The 18,516-nt window shown below is 30.9% G+C and overlaps 1 protein-coding gene across 1 annotated transcript in view; it reads left to right on the forward strand.

The window, feature by feature from the left end:
- The window catches only part of Sirt2 (Sirtuin 2), a 30,895-nt gene extending 19,600 nt beyond the window's left edge, over window positions 1-11,295 (forward strand). Inside the window, exons 4-7 of the mRNA XM_075367308.1 lie at window positions 2,421-2,777; window positions 5,073-5,265; window positions 6,930-7,116; window positions 10,972-11,295. Of these exons, the coding sequence (XP_075223423.1) occupies window positions 2,421-2,777; window positions 5,073-5,265; window positions 6,930-7,116; window positions 10,972-11,106 (872 nt within the window). The 3' untranslated portion in view covers window positions 11,107-11,295. The remainder of the gene's footprint in view (window positions 1-2,420; window positions 2,778-5,072; window positions 5,266-6,929; window positions 7,117-10,971) is intronic.
- Window positions 11,296-18,516: the final 7,221 nt, after the last annotated feature.

Genomic DNA, 18,516 nt, shown 5'->3' on the forward strand with positions numbered 1-18,516 from the left:
GTTTTCTTCCTTCAAAATCCATACGTCTTTCAACGATCTATTCTCCTCCATGAGATCTCGAATCGCAGCTGATATACCTAAAATATCTTCTTTTGCTGCCATCTTGGCCAAGTTTTCATCAAAGAATTTCTTCATTATTGTCTCCATGCCTTGAAGCAGATCTACATTTTCAAATCCAGCTGCTTGGTCCTCCTCCTCAGGTGAATGAGGAGGAGTATTAGTGTGATATTACAAATTTATCCGTAATTTAAACAAAAGTTGCAAAGAAACACTGACCACTATGACAATTTAAAATATTATAAATATTTTATTTAATGTTTATAAAATAAAAGAAAACTGATTTGACACATGGAGTGTATCAGATTTTATAAAATATGCAGAAGATATTATTAACCATAATAAAAAACACATTTAGCCGTAACAATACGTGTATCAACAAGCAAGCTTATAATCCACAGCAGCACGTCCTTACTCCATCAAGGCTACAACTCGACTCCAACTTATATATTACATAACTTTAAAATCCCAATATTCATTTTAAAACACACTATACTGATGCCAATTCTTGTAATGTGCAATTCATTCATTAAGAAAGAATATATCTTAACTCTCTTCTTATATCATCATTCTTAAAATGGTTCCATCTAGAACATCCTTTTACCAATGTAAGAAATCGCATCTCTCTGCCTGTATTTTTGTCTTGATGCTCGCACAATCGACCCATATCTTACTTTCATACATTATCAGAGGGACAGCCATCACTTTATATAACTATAATATATGATTTACTTTATATATGGTATTCAAGCATTGTATACTAAGTTTATTGTAAAGGGATCTTCACAATAATCTTCATTGTCCCACACATATTTTGACAACCGAATTTTATTTTCTGCATCTAAAGTTGATATCACATCCTAAATATTTAAATGTGAAACCTATTCAGTTGGTTTATTCTACAGAATTATTTTTGATCTTATCAGATCCTTGCCCCAACGTTTGTTTTATTCATTGATATTTTAAAATTATATTCTATATATATTATTCAAATCATATAAAGATCTCTGCAAAGCTTCTTCTGAGGGCTGTATAATAAGCTAATTGTCTGCAAAGAGTAATGTATTTAAAACGTTTGTTCTTGGACTGAATGTTATACCATAGTAAACATTAATTTTCCTTTACCTCACAACATCAATGTAAATATTAAAAAGTGTTGACGATAAACTACATCCTTGTCTTATACTAGCTTAATATCTACCGGTCCACTACTATTAAGCCCATCATTTATTAAAATTTTTGTTTTAATATATAGATCTTTAATCACTTTTATTAGAGGCACCTCTTTTTATCATAATTTTCCAGAGCTTCTGCCTTAAAACTTGATCAAAAGCTTTTTCATAGTCAACAAGTCTAATGTGTGAATCAAAACCAAACTCTCTCCTCTTTTCAGTCACTTGGTTAGGTATAGTTAAAATTATCAATGAAAGATCTACCTCTATGAAAACAGTTCTGTTCCTCTCTCAACAAAGCCTCTGAAATCCATTGAAGATGCACATTTAAGATCTTAGCGTACACTTTATAAATAGAGTTTAATAGGTTTATTCTTCTGTAATTTTCACATTTTGTTCTGTCACTTTTCTTAGAAAAATTTATTACCTCTATAATTTTCCAAGACTCAGTATTGTATCAGACTTCCAGCACATATGGTAAATATGCAACAATCTAATATGAAGTATCATCCCTCCATACTTCAACAACTCAACACTTATACTGTCTATACCAGCTGCCTTTCTATTTGGGGTTTGTTTCAATGCCAAAGGAAGTTCCTCCTAAGTTCTATCAACCCCATTGAAAGCATAATCCAGTTCATCAATTTCTTCTACATAATCTGTATACCATAAATAACAATAATGAGTGTTCCAGTGTTCAGTTTTAATTGTAAGTAACCGGGCAACCTCTTTCTCAGATTTATGGAGAAGTTTCACAATACCTTCATTTGTTTCTGTCTATTTCTGTTATCTTTAAAAAATATTTTTTTTAGTTTATATTTAAATCTACAGTATTGTAGAAAAATAATTTTGGTATAAATTATATAAATAATCATTTTATATTTTTGGTCATGTATGTTTTTCGTGATTAATTTACTACATAAGCTTCAAAGCTAGTGAGTGTGACTGAAATATATGTAATTTGTTTACTGTTGTATATATAAACAAAGGTTTATTTTTTTTAACAAGCATTGATTCTATACTCATACACTATAACTTTACTACAAAGCTTAACCTTTTTGAGACTCATAATCTTTAGTCGATTACACCATAGTTGTTTATATTGGTTTTAATTTAGAACATATCAGGTTAAAAATATTAGTATAAAATTAAGAAACACGTTTTGATGTATTTAATTTCTTTGTTTTACAGCTGCTGGTATACCAGATTTTCGATCACCAGGTTCTGGTCTCTATCATAATTTAGAGAAGTACAATCTACCAGATCCACAAGCTATATTTGATATAGACTTTTTTAGGACTAATCCACAGCCATTTTTTACATTAGCTAAAGAATTATATCCTGGCTCATTTAAACCAACTATTTGTCATTATTTTATTAAATTACTGGAAATGAAAGGTTTATTGTTAAGGCATTACACTCAGAACATTGATACTTTAGAAAGAGTTGCTGGACTTAATGGTGACGTTATTGTTGAAGCACATGGTACGTTTCACACATCACATTGTCTGGATTGTCATGAAGAATATTCCCTGGAATGGATGAAAGGTAATTTTTTTCACATTTATTAAATGTGTATACTAAAAAGATTAAAGTAACAAAAAAATTATTTTATGAATAAAAGAAAACAAAAATTTTTTTTATAATGAAGTTAATTATTGCCAAACAAAGAATAATTATAAACCAAATTAATGTCTTGTAAAACAGTAAAAATTAATACAAATGAAGTTAATTTAACAGATTTTTAAAAGTTACTTAATTCTGTGTATACCAGGACATCTAAAAATAATCAGAATGTATAACTGGTGCACAATCTAAATGTAGTAGCAAAATGAGTCTACTTATAGTACTCTGTGGCAGTTTGCAAATAGCAATGCTCTGTAATATTCATATGACGTTCTGTGTCGGCTTTTCTTGCTTCTTAATTGTGTTTTGTGATTTTTGAGATGGGTGGTCGCAATGAGCAGAATCTTGGTTAATTTTGTTTCTTCTTTGTGAAGAGGCTGCTGAAACACTAATGATGCTTCAAAATGCTTTTAAAGAGGAAGGTTTAAGTAAAACATAGGTGTATGAGTGGTTTTTGCATTTCAAGAAAAAGAAAATAACTTGAATGAAGATTAACAAAGATCTGGCAGACTTTCCACTATTGGGAAAGAAATCAGAGTTCACAGAGACCAAACAAGCACAGCAAGTTTGATCAAATGCGAGAACAATGATGATTTGATTTTTTGATAAACTGGGATTGTACACAGAAAATTTGTTCCTCCTAGATAGATGGAGATCAGTGTTTTTATCGAATTGTTGAGAAGATTGCATGAGAGTATGATGAAGCAGCTGGTGATGTGAGCAAGTGGTGATTGATTTCTACACTTTGTCAACTCTTTTGTCAATACCACTCTCTGTCAAACAGTTTTTATCATAAAAAAGATGACCATTATCCCTTGTTTTTTCATTTGCGACTTTTTCTTGTTCCCACATATAAAAGAAATGAATCAAACAGCCCTCCTTAAAAGATACACAAACAAATAAAAAGAGGAAACTAGGGAATTAAATTTAGAAATCATTATTATAAATTTTGATTATTAAAATTTATTTATTTATTCTCATAAATAAGTTTTTGAAATTGTTTATTTGTGATAATAAGTAATAAAAGCAATTACTGACTTCAAAAACTTGCTTTTCAATCACGATTTTCATACCTTTATGGTATTAGATAACATGGTTAATGAATTCTAGTGTTTCCATTATTAATACATAAAATACTAAATCTTTTAGAATGTAATAACTTCTATTTTAGAGCCCTAAACTTGAGACATGAGCTGAAACCAAATGTTTAAAAAATGTTAAAAAGAAATTAATGTTTAATCCGTGAGATCGGTGATTAAAAATATTTACAACTATAACCTTTTGAAAATATAAAAACTTTTGTAAATACATTTTATTAGCTTCACTCAGAAAAGTTTCATTCATAACTTCAATTTTTGCAACCACTTTCATTAACTGTTGTTGATGTTAGTGAACATATTGAAGTGTATTGGATTTTAATTATCTGTTCATAAATAAACAGATACAATGTAATTTTTATATATAATGTTAAGGTGTGTGTGTGCATGTGCATGTGATAAATTTTTTATCAACATTGGTGGATGGTTGAAAAATGTTGACTACATCAGTCAAACGGTACACAGTTACAACATTTTCAGTCTATATCTAGTGGCATTGTGTTTTATAATTGTGTTCGGTGTGTAATAATTTTTCTTGTTTTGTTGGTTGTTCTGAAGGCCACCATGTTCTACCCAGATTATTTTAAATTTGTGAGCTCTTCTTTCCAAGCCTTTGTTTATTTTCAATGTAGTATATTTTTTGTTCTATTTATCTTAGTTTTTATTTATTTTGTGTTAGAAGCATGTCAGTGAGTGTGCTATTCTTGATATTTTATGTGCTAGGTATTAAAATAAATTATCTTAAGGTATTCTTTACGTACTATTTAGGTGAAATAATTTGTTGAATAGTGTCAGTTATACTTCTAACAGCAGATAGTTAATGTAAGGTTGGGTGGTTTCTTTTTTAATGGTGAAGATCAAGAAAACTTATTTACCGAGTTCATTTCAAGAAGAAACACAATTTCCCTAGCATAAAAGACAGTCGTTATCTCTCATTTTGACAACTATTAAACGAATATCATAAATCGGTGGAAAAGATATACATATATAAAATTGAAGAGGTGATGGCAGAAATATATAAATTTATAAATTCAAAACAATTTATGTGGCAACAAATCTTATAGATGTAGTACATAAATGTAAGAGAAGTTTTGTGTTTGATGACATTTTTTTCTTACAGAAAGAATATTTTCTGATTCTGTGCCAACCTGTTCATCATGTAATGGTGTAGTAAAACCAGATATTGTGTTTTTTGGTGAATCTTTGCCATCAAAATTTTTTTCATATGCCAAGAAAGATTTTCCTGAAGCTGATCTTCTTATTGTAATGGGTTCTTCTCTTGCTGTTCGGCCTTTTTCATCTCTTATTGACAGGTGAATTTATTTTAACTGTTTTTTTTTTTTTTTATATATATACATTTTTTTATGCAATTATACCTTAATTTTGTTGAATAATTTTCATTTTATGTAAAAAAAAATTAAAACTTATTGGTGTGAGTCATTTAGATGAATTTGAATCCTTGATTTTGGCTGAACCAATAAAGTGTGAGAACATATCATCTCAGTGTTTAGAAGTTGGATAACAATTAAAAATTTTTGTTCACTAAATTAATTGAGAGCTTCCATCACTGTTTATGCAGCTTAAAAATTATTAATATTTTTTTTGCAAATCTATAAACCTTTTTTGGAGAATCTATACAAACATTGCACTAGTTTTTGAGATATGTAAATTAATATATTAATATCTTGACATTTTATCTAATATATTTCTGATTTGTACATTGAGCACAATCTCTTAGTATTCTTTGAAACATTAAATCATCAAATTTTAAAAGAAAGTTTTAACTCTCCAGTAATAATTTTAGTTTCTGTCTCCCACTCATAGGAAAATAATACCATATGGGCATATGATATAAATATTTAATAGATAGAACCTAATTTATTTATTTAGTGTATGGCACCAAGACACAACACCAGTTACAGTCAAAAATTAAGCTACTGATTCCTGAGTCGCCATCAGGAAATATTTAGGAGTCCCTTCATAAGCTGTCCTAGGGCAAACTTCTGTGATGTGTATAACAGTTTGATTTTCATCACACTCACATAGAACATAAAATAAATCTAGAAACATTAAAATTATGATGAAACTCATTTACACCTGGTAGAAAACTATGATACTGTTTGCTATTTTGTAGAATATAAAAAAAGATTTCTGTTTATTATCATAAATATGACAGTAAAAGGTTTTATGTTTATAAATAATTACTTTTTTATTTAATTAGAGGTTTACTGAATCTTAGAAGCTGTGGAATAAAAACTTTAATTCTCTCTTCAAAAGAAAAAATACACTTATATTTACATATTATCATTTTTCTTTTGAAAATATTTAAATTTTAAAAGTCGACAAAGTCATATTCATGGAGGACTGCAGCACTGTTGTTTTATTTGGTTGTAGACAGAGATGGACATGTAACACAGCAGTACAATCTAGGCTTAGGCCTACTGAACAAAGTGACACACTTGTCAGTCCATTCTAAACAAAAATGACATCAATTAATTCATTAATATAAGTAAAGCCTAATAAATAATGTTATGTATGTTATGATATGCTTCTGCGTCCACACATAGACAATAATGTTTAAAACAGCAATGTAATAAAAATTTATTTTCTTGTTTTTTATATTTTATTATTGAATATTTATATTTATGTAATACTATTACGTAAACCTGAGTTTTGCTTACTCATTATTTTCTAATTCCATACTCATTTAAATTAATCCTTCCAACTTTATTATCTTAACATTCATAAAATAATTATTATTTTACGTCAATATAGAGTAGAGTCAATTTTGTAATGCTCTGTGATCAAATTTTCTTGATTCTTCCTTTTCAGGAAAGTGCAAATGCTGAATCATTTGTTATCCATAGAATAGCACACTTTCTTATTTCATGTGTTCTGTGTAATGTATAATTAATAAAGTGTTGTTAATTTTTTTTAGTTTATTTTAAATTATTTTTATTTGCTTTTTTAAATGTAGAGTTAAAGAAGATTGCCCAAGACTCTTAATTAACAGAGAAAAAGCTGGTCAACGTGATCATATTATGAAAATGCTTGATATTGTTTCTGGAATGGATTTTGATTCTAGTGATAATGTGCGTGATGTTGCGTGGTTGGGTGATTGTGATGATGGTTGCAGATTACTTGCTGAAAAACTTGGTTGGTTGGTAAGTATTTTATTTTTATGAAACCTAATTTGAACACATTTATTTAAATTGAAATTCGTATTCAAAATATATTTGTCCTTATCATTTTCTTACATTAAATTTTAGAAATTGAATTTTAAATTTAGGAATAAAAATAATTTTTAATTACGTTCTATTTAAAAAAAAGTTTAAGTTTCAGTTAGCTCAGTTAAATTTTATTTTATTAAGAAGTGCAAAAAAATGGAAAAAAATATAATCAATATATTCTTCTAATGCATTAGAAAAATATATTGAATTAAATTAAAATTATTTTAAATTACCCATTCGATAAATATCTTTAAATAAATTAAAAAATTGTAAAAAATACCTGTTCAAAACATGTAAAAATTATAATGTACTACATACCTTTTTTGTTCAAAGTGTACACTGAATGAACAAATCATTTTAAACATTGAGAACCATGGTCAAATAGATTGATAGAATGTGGTTGCACCTTTTTTTTTTCTTCTGCTCCAGGTCGGACCAAACTGGTAGGTATAACTCCACCTGAAGGAGTATCTGGTTACTCTAATCTGGTTAACTCTAATGAGCCTTCCCTCCTACTGGCTGTATATCCGGCATCGTAGGTCGGCTCACCAGTCAACTCTTTTGAGAAATCTTTTGTGTGTCTTTTTGACGTTGTGTCGAACCAGTTCTGCCAAACATGGCACCAGGCCTTTTCTCTTAGTGTTCAGCCTACTATCCCCTGGAGTCCCCAGAGTTTCATTGGTACTATCATACCTAGGCATGCCAGCCCTCGCCTCTGGAACTGTCCTTCCTACTCTACACTAAATGCTTAATTTTTAACACTTCCTTAGCATATGCATGTACTCTCCTCACTGATCTTCACTGTTTAACATGAAGTCAACCAGGTCATCTGGTGTACACTGAGCAGCAGTGTATCCCATCATCGACATCTGAAGACTGTGTGTTCTACTGAGTCTTCCTCATTACAGAACATACATGTCGATGACTCTCTTTTACCAATTTTATGTAGGTAATCCTGAAAATTACCATGTCCCGTTAAAATCTGTGCTGTGTAATAGTTCACATCTCCAAATTTCCTTTTGGTCCACTGTGCCGCCCCTCTTGCTCTGGCATCTTGCTTACTCAGGCCTTGTGCTATGTCTACCCTTTCATTCACTTACAATTCGATTGGCGGGACCAAGGCAAGAACGCATATTGTTTCGTATGAAATCGTTCAGTAGGCAGAAACTACTTCTACTACTCCTATCAAGGGCTCTTCTGTGCACATTATTTACATGCAATAGGTTCCTTTTGACTCATAAGGCTTTCCCCCACACTTATGCTGTGTATAAAATAAAGGTGGTCACTGGTGATACTACTAGCTTTCTCTTAGATGCCCTTTGAGCACTTTTTGACATTATTATTGCATAAAGTGCTTTAACCATTCTTTCTGCCTTCTTACAACTATTGAAGATGTGGTCAGTAAATTTCCCATATTTACCTATTCCTAAAAACACTCCTAAATATTTTAAGGAGTTGGTTTCATAAATTGGTTCCTCATTTACCACTAAATTTATTGGTCGGATTTTTCGTTTGCCGGTCATGACAATGTGTTGCATTTTGTGGGTGTTAGATTTAGTCCTCGTTCACTCATCCAATTATTAATCATAGCCAATGAGCGATTGCCTCTGTCCTGAATTTCTTCTTCTTCCACACACCATTGATAGATCGTCTGCATAGGCAATCGTCTCCACCCCCCAGGCAACAGTAGTTCCAGAACCCCATCATAAGCTAATATCCACAATAATGACCTTAATACGGAGCCTTGTGGTACACCTCCATATGTTTTGAATCTTACTTTTTCTTCTTATGCGTTTACTTAGCACCATCTGTCTGTTAAACATTCTTTAATTTGCCTGCGTAGGTATGGACTTATTCCTTTTTCTGCCATAGTGATCATGATGACTTTCCAAGGAATTGACCCATATGCATTCTTCACATCAAGGGAGATGAGAAGGGGAATTCCTCTGATTAGCCAGGCCAGATCTCACTTCGCCTGCCCATTTGGTAACTCTGGCAATGGCCTGGATCGTTGATTTTTCCAAAAGCCGAATTGGTTCTGGTTTATCCCAACTCCATTGTTCAATTCATCTACTACCCTTTTCGCCAGAATTTTTTCAACCAACTTCCCTGTCGTATTGATCAGGCTTAAAGTTTTGTACTTTATGTTACTCTCGTGGTTGTGCTTTGGCAGGAACACCACACTCACCTCTATCCAGCACCCTGGGAACTCTTTATTCTCTATGCCATAACTGGTCACATCAACTATCTGCCAAGGCATTTTTAGTCCTTTCAGCAATGCTGCTGTGATACCGTCAGGTCTGGACTTTTCTTATCACCTAGATGTGCTACTGCTGTTGTTACTTCTTCTAAGGTGACCCTTCTTCCTTCACAGTCAATCGACTCTTCCATCACTTCTGCACACAGAAACAGCACTGGCACTTGTGTCTTTGATAGTATAGGTAGCCTCCTTCCAAAGCGCTTTGTGACTATCTTGAAGGCTTGACCCCTATGGGTCGTTATCCAATTCTCCAATGTTCCCTTTTTGATTTTTTTTGTCTTCTTGTTGACTGTCCTACATTTTATGTACCTTAAGGTCGCTACCTCGTAAGCCTCATCACCAGTACACCTGAGTCTTTGTTTTTTCATTCAAATTTTCTTCGAAGTTGCCTCAAATTGGCTATTTCCTGAGACCACAAATACATTTTATGTTTTCTTAAGTATCAGGTTAAAACCCTACCCATTTCTTGCTGAATTATATTTCGTAATGTTTCAAGAGTGAGATTTACCACTCCGGCTAGTCTATCCCCATCCGACTATTTCTTTAACCTGATTAGTCGTAGGTCTTCTAGGTATTTCTCTTTGGTATGTCTGGAAGGACTGGTATATCTCTAAAAGAGCAGCCACGTGGTCGCTGGCTATATCTTCTGAGAGAACCCTCCATTGCCACTGCCTTGGTCCCATCTGTTATCTAATATAGCTTGGTCCATCCAACACTGAGGAGTGCCCTCTGGCTTCGTATGTGGATGTGGCATCATTAACGCAATGACACCCAACCGTCTCTATCAAATCAACTAATATTTACCCTCGTCTATTCGTGTAATTGCCTTACTGTTGAAATCCCTGAGCATTATTATCCTTTTATCAGAGCTTGTGTTAACTTGTTGAAGAGAGTCTATGTATCTCTTGAATTCCCTAATGTCACAGTTGGGAGACATGTATGCTCCAATAACTACAGCGCTGTAAGTTTCAAGTGCCACGTAGTCTTTTCCTCTTCTCTTAAGTAGCCACACAATATTCTGCTGCTTATATTGAGGATCCCCACATCACCTTCAGTGTCAGCACACCAACCTGACCCTGCCGCAACATATTTATTATGCTTTGTTACCAGCAATATGTCTACTCCTTTCTTTCCAGCTAGCTCCCGCACTAAATCATGAGAGAGCAAGCTATGCACCTGGTGCAAATAAAGCACACTTCTTTGCCCTACCCTGTCCACAGCAGTACATGTTACAAAATAAACATTTTAAATCCAGTTTATTGGTTTATAGAAACTATTTTACTGATAAAAACTAATATTTATTTCTGGTAGTGTTTATATTAACCATATTTTGATCAAGGAAATAAATATATGTATGCATTCTCATTAAAGCATATAATTGTATATCAGTTTAGACATGTAGCACCACAAGAAAAAATGAATTTATTGTAATTGAAATTTTTGTTTATACGCGCATATTGTCTTCATATACTTGTGAATGGTAAAGCTAAGAAGATTAATAATGCATTTCTTTTTTCTTTCCATTTTAGGATGAATTAAATAAACTAGTTGAAGATGGCCATGCCAAAATTGATAAAGAGTCTAATGCTAAAAAAGGAAAAGATTCTAAAAAGAAAGATCCTGTTGTTACCCCTGAGAAGAAAACAGACGCATCAAAGATTTAAACATATTTTTAAAGTACTAATTATGATAGTGACAGCTGTAAAGTACCTGTGATGGAATCTGTTGGGTTTTTATGTTTTTGCAACCTTTGTATGATAATTTAGTGATCATCATTAAATGTAAATAGACATATGTAATGATATTTATGTATACCTTTATTGAAATCTAATAGCAGTCTTTTTTATTTATTATCTGTTCTAATATTGTTCATTCTAAAACTCCTGATGTTTTGTATTGTTTTTAAAAGCCTTTTGAATTTAATATACAATTTTACTATCCAGAAGTAAATGAGTCAAATTCAGAGATCATTGCAACTAGGTTGTCTGTATAATCATTCATTATATATATTACAAGGTTTTCAAAGAAGTATTTCTGGAAAGAAGTATATACAGACGTCAATTTATTAAAAACATGATTTATTTAATTGCATGGATGTTTTATTATACATATTCTATTTTCTGGAAAGAATATTCTACCTCCCTCCATCTAGATCCATGGCATTATACAGCTTGGTCTTATATTATTTAGCATAGAATTTTTAATGGTGATAATCTCGTAATTAAACATATTCCTAGGTAAATGGTTGAACTGAACCTCCTCTTTGGGTGCATATTATTTTACTGAAAGATAAAATCTGCTTTAATTAAGGGTTAAGTGACTATCTACTACAAAATTCATTCACACATTGCGGAGTAAACATACTGAAAAACTTTCATTTGGCTTCCCAAATTTTGAACATTTTATATTTGAGCTAGATTTTGAAGGCATGATTCTTAGTTGAACACATTTTACTGTTGTACTGAATTCAGCATACACTCACTGTACTTTCTATCATCATGTGGGCTGTCTAATAAAAGAAGTCAGATCACTAGAAAGATATACTTCATAAATTCATCAACTTTTTTTGTTTTGTTTTCCAGTGACCCAGATATATCCTTTTTTAAATTGTTCCAATTACATTTTTATTTGAAATGTAATTAGTTGCTACTTATTCAAGCAAAACTACTGTTACTTGTTCAATATTGTAATAGTAAAAAAGACTTAAGTATCAGCTTCAATTAACAGTTGTTGTCAGGTTCTAATAAATATTAAATTGTGATTTATAATGTATTCATAGTTTACTTATGTAATTATTATTTTTTATGTAATAATATTGTAATTGATTTATTTATTTTAGCTGGTATGACCAGGTTGGTTGTTTTTAATTCATTACTGTAAGCTCTCTTGTTCATCCGTATATAAAATAGAATTTTATTATGTGTAATTTTGCCATGAGCTTTATGATTAAAAGTATTATAATTAAAAAAAAAGAAGAGAAATCTTGTTTTTGTTACTACAGTGTTCAAGTTCATTATAAAGGTTTATGTAGTGTTTGTACTTTTATGGTGAAAATTTTCTCTTTTAGCTTCACACAACAATTTGACTCTAAGAGAAAAATGCAGTTGTCGATTCGATCAGAATTTCAATATTAAATTATTTTAAGTTATTAACAGTTAAAATTTCAACCGAGAAAATAATTATAGAATTAATAATTCTATAAACTTTAATCAATAAGATTTTGTTTTACTTAAGCTTAAAAATGTTCTTTTCTATCATTTAACGAAATATTTTGGAAAATTCTATTGTAAAAAAACAGTTTGAAAAGTACTGCTGTTCTAGTTTTTGTCCAAATTCTGTTGTCAAATTTTTTATTTTATTTTAAGCAGGGTTCCTACAGATTGCTTCATATCCTGCATCTTGATCTCCATACTTTCGTGTTCATCCAGTTATCTTCTACCTTTCCTCTCTCTTCCATTGCCCTCTGCACCCCTTCTCACGATGGCTCTGAGGTTTACCTCTTTTATCCAGCACCCTTTTTGGCCAAACTCTCCTTACTCATCTACCTATTTAACTAAGCTAATGGTGCTAGCTTTAGTCAAATCGGTTATAATATCCAGATCTTGTTCAGCTTGATAATTCAGTAGATCCGGAATAAAAGAGAGCAGTGTCCAGTGTCATCAACAAAAAGGCAGTTTCCACCTTCAACCTTTCTGTGGATAAATTCCATTAGAAAGGAAAAGATTGAAATGTTTATTAAATTTGAAGTAATGGTTGTAACTGCGTCTTCAGTTCACAACTTACAGTGGGTGTTTAATTAATTTTGTTGGTTATTGTTTTCAGCAAGCAAATAGAAAGATGTTGGTTGAGCAGGAGGAGTTTATTAAACCGGAGCTAGAATTAGTTTGAACATATTTTAGTTTTTGAAATATTTATAAAATAGCTGTTAAAGTATTCTGCAATCCCTATTATCATCCCAACCCCGTAGGGTAGACATCCAGCTTGTGACACTTCTGGTTGCCACATCACCCCTCCTGTTACAAGCCCTGATGGGCTACAGGAGTCTACAAAGAAAGGGACCAAAGCTAGGCTTTATATAATTATAATGTGTAGATACTGTACAAGTTTACAAATATCCATTTCAAAGTTTCACAAAGACAACTGAAAGTCTGAGTTCACTAAGGGAATAAATTTCATTGTTGCGAACAACATTTTTGGTGGTATGTTATTTATTCTACAATGATATCAATCTTTTTTTATAATAGGAAGTACTAAAAATGCTAGGCAATTGATTATGTGGAAGGCAGGGAGGCCTGATACTTTTATCTTATTTACTAGTTTATAATTAGAAAGCATTTTAAAAGGAATAGTTCAAATATATATTTAAATTTTTTTAATTTCTAACGTTGGCCAGGGGATATGAGATTCAAAAATCTATGACAGGATTAAGTTTTTATAAATGCAATAGAAGCAAAACTTGTTTTTAAAATAAAACTGGATCAATTACCATAATGTTTCCTCATTTTAGTAACACCGAAGAATGGGGGTTTGTGGAAATTTACCTTCCTTCTAATATCTTGAAAATTCTCTGTAAAATCTGAAACAGAATGCATCTTAAACCATATATTTTCAAATTTAAATCTAAATTTTTTGATTATTAGCATCTAAAAAAATTGATACATTTTGCATGATTCCTTTACAAATACAAGTTTCCCAACGCTTATTTTTTTTTATGACTGCTTGAGTAGCTCTGCAATCCAGCTTCATGTACCATTTTATTAAAAAATGTAACTCCTTTACTTAATATCCTTCAGTAAATATTTTTCACCTCTTGTCTTTAGATACATCTAATTTAAAATAAATCTTTTTGTATCCGACTATGCATATCAAATTACCCTATACTTCTTAGTATATATAATATTTTCAGATGTTCCGTTACAATGCAACCCACCTATCAGCCTTCTATATTTGAATCGACTGCTATTGATTGCCATAACAAATCGATAACACTCAGTGCATTGTGATTGAGTGAAAATCCAGCACCTAACAATGTTTTGAGGACAGGGGCTAAATTAAGAGAGACAGTGTTCTGTTAATAATAACAAGGAACACAAATGGCAGTATTGAACGCAGTTTCATTAACGACCACCCACCAGATTAGTCTAGTGGTGAACACATCTTGGCAAATCTGCTGATTTCGAAGTCGAGAGTTCTAACGCTCAAATCCTAGTAAAGGCAGTTACTTTTATATGGATTTGAATACTAGATTGTGGATACCTGTGTTCTTTGGCGATTGGGTTACAATTAACCACACATCTCAGAAATGGTCGACCCGAGTCTAAACTTCACTTACACATATCATCATCTGAAGTAATACCTGATGGTAATTCCTGTAAGCTAAACAGAAAGTCACTTAAGACCGATTAACAGCCTCACCAAATTTGCTGAAATTAATTTACCAAAATAACAGTTCATCGGGCGATAAAAAAAAAATTAAACTTACAATTACATCGTTTTTAAACAACTCATCAACTTCTTGATCCAGACAAAGAAAAACAGCAGCTAGAATATTGCCATTGGTTTCGTCGATTCGTACAAGGTGTGGTTTTATCTGTAAGGCTACGTAAACAGCTATAAGGCAAGATTTGTAATGCTGAAAATACCCAAGAGTATGATGAAAAATAATTGCACCCGCAGGTGGGCGTATAGTGTATGATATCACGAAAAAAACTATTGATCTTCTTTTCTTCGAGTACAGCATGATTGCAGTGTGATATCAGAATATTTTATTTCGATTCATAGCATTCGAGAAAAATTAATATTGCCGGTTCCAACATGACTGTAACATCAAATTTAATAACTTAAATATTTATTTATTTAAATATACCTACTGAAGACAGTTGTGTTTTATATGAAACACCTGTATATATGTATATAAGTGTATTGTGAAAGTGTATTATGTAAAGAAAAAATTATAAATTGTGATAACCAATAATTCCTTAAAAAGTAGTTTGTAAGACTCATATACCTCTTCAAAATAATCCTGTTTTTGGAGTATCTTCGAAATAAAAACAATATGATGCCCCCCCCCCCACACCCACACACAATATTTTATATAACACATTATCAATGTGTTATTATGCAGTCCATGAGTAAATAATATAGATCTGAAAGAACAAGTAGTAAATAGAGAGCAGTGTTCTCAGTGGGAAAAGATATCCTAATTTATCCATTACAAACCTTTTTTCCTAATATCTTCTGTATACAGGGTTTCTGTCTTAAATTAGAGTCTAAGTGAAACCCAAAAATTGAAATTTAACCCTTCCTAATGTGCTCAGTTAAAAATAATCTTTGGTATTTTTCTCACTGACAACAAGCAATTTACTTTAAACTGCTTGTTTAACATTTGCTCCTATTCACCTAATTTATGCGATTCATAATTTACAGTTAACCGAACTTACATTATCTGCGTACAGTGTAGAATCAAAAATCTGCAGTGAAGTGACAAGTTGTCATTTCAGATGCATGTATTAAAGAATAGTAAGATTACAATATCACTAACGCACAGTAAATAATTTGTCGAGCAAACAAATTCAGCTTTATATTACTGAAGTCAAATTAAGTATGCGATGTTAGTAACTAAAACACCAACTTAAGTGCTAGAAATTAATTTTTACTGGTTGGTTTATTTATTTGGGAATTTTTTTAATCTTTTTTTTAGTGAAAAATATTTTATTGTCATAAAGACTTGCAAGATGTAATATTCAAAATGATTTATGAATAAATTATAATGTATAACCTGTTATTATGTACAACTTGTTTTATTGTGTTCCGTTAGATCAGAATATTACACTATTTTTATACTGGCAACCGAAATGAAATTTTTATCCATTAAGAAACAACACAAGGAATAAAAAATGTTAAAAACAAAACAATATCCACACATTTCAGCTAGTGAGGTAAAACAAAATAACTGGTTTTTACCTGCCTATTCTACTAATTTGAAAGTGAAGATACAAAAAATCTAATTGTAACAACAGAAAATTATACTTAGAACAGTCTGCTGATATCTGTTCATTCATAAAAAAAATACTTTAAGAAAATGTAAGGAAATTTATAAGAAAAAGATTTCAAACATTATAAAACATCCCGTGAAAAATTAGCAAAATGTTACAAACTTAGGAACTTCGATAACATGTTAAGACCGTAAAAAAATGAGATTATTTGTAAAGATATTATAAGTATGAAAATACATAATAATTTAACATACGATAAGCATTACTTATTTACTGAATCACACTCTCTTCCTTAACTTAATAATGCCTGTTCCTGTTCTTATCCATTTTATCAGAACTTTCAGATTGCTACTCCTACATTTTTTTATCTTTATTCCAATTTCTAGATATCTCAGTTCTCCGATAATTAATACTCATTCTCCTAATTCTACAATATCATCTGTGAATAATTAAGATTTCAATTATTTATTCTGATTTTCAATTTTTCCTTCACTTTCTAGAATATTTGGCATACATAACTAATTTATAATAAGCATTTTGAGATCTTCCTATCTACAAAAGCCATAATCATATAATCAATATTACTATTATTGCACTTCTGGGACATGTTTTTAGTCCACTGAATTGTTTTATATATTTTATGTCAGCATATTGTTACAAAGTGAGAGTAATTTTCCAACACCGATAGCAAATCTTGATCATCATCATCAGCAGTAACAGTAAACTGTTAATCAGATGATCTCAGGGATAAACCGGTAACTAATTCTTCTCTTATCAGTCTTACTGCTTTACAACAAAATAAAAGAATTTTAGTATTCAGCTTTCTGAGGTGCAAAAAATCTGTTAATGACTGGAGGAAGTTCTGTTTTTAACAGATTTTTATAATTCCAAACAAATGACATATAACCAATTATTGATAAGTACATATTTAGAGCTGCTTTTCGTTTAATCAATTTTGGAAAAGGTTAAATATAACCGTAATACCTAATTAAATTATGTTATGGTTTAAACCATAATTTTCCACGATATTCAGTTATTTTATGACATTCACATATATTTCTTAATAAAAGATCGGTGAGGAATTATCATCATTAAAACTGACTTGATGGTTCTTAAATATAAATATTTTTTGAGGAATTTTTATGCTCTGTGAATATATTGATATTTTACCGAGGCGTTCAACAACATATTTGCTAGAGGAAAATTTACACAAAATACTTAACTTAAAAATAATCGTAATATGAAGCACAAAGATAATATTGTATATATTATTTAATAAATATATACTTTTTACAAAATTATCAACAATTTGTACGTAAAAACACACTCTATAATTTACAGATTATTTTAACAATTTTAATTCATTATTCTCTGTGTAACTGAACGGTTAATCTTAATTCCCAAATGAATGTGAATACATCCAGAAAACTGTTTATTTTTTGTTAAAATGAATAGTTTTAACAGAAAATAGGACATTATATTTATACAAACAAAATAATAATGCTGCCAGCTACTTCTAAGGTTAAAGTTTAAGGCTAAAATAATTAACGTTAAATGATACTATTCATAGAAATACATTTAGAAAAGCAACAACCAGACACTTACCCTTTCTAAAACTCTCTTATTTAGTCTCTAATTTTCTTAGAATGCATAATTACCATTAAGTGTGCATTAAGAAATCATTATCGTTGTAGATTATATATGAATCGCTGTAAAATAAAATACACTTATATCTTGCGATTACAAAACTTAAAATAACTATAAAAAATTTAAATGATATACTTAATTTATAATCTTTATCGTAAGTTTAAAGTGTATGCTGATTATCACAAAGCATATGTCACCACTTTAGCGTGCAGATCTGCACGCTAAAGTGGTGACATTAGCGAGCACCTCATTGGAGGTTAGACTGATCACTAACATCAACTGTTACCACATGGTGCGGCATACCTCTGGGCCCCTGTTTTGGGAGCAGCAATGGAGCGCTGTTATAATACCTCTAAACAATATTCCAGTTTTCAAAATTCAAACAGGGTATTTCTTAGTAAGTTGAAGGCTAATTTTTTAACGCATCAGGTA

Source organism: Lycorma delicatula, chromosome 5, assembly GCF_047948215.1.
Source record: "Lycorma delicatula isolate Av1 chromosome 5, ASM4794821v1, whole genome shotgun sequence".
NCBI classification, from domain to species: domain Eukaryota; kingdom Metazoa; phylum Arthropoda; class Insecta; order Hemiptera; family Fulgoridae; genus Lycorma; species Lycorma delicatula.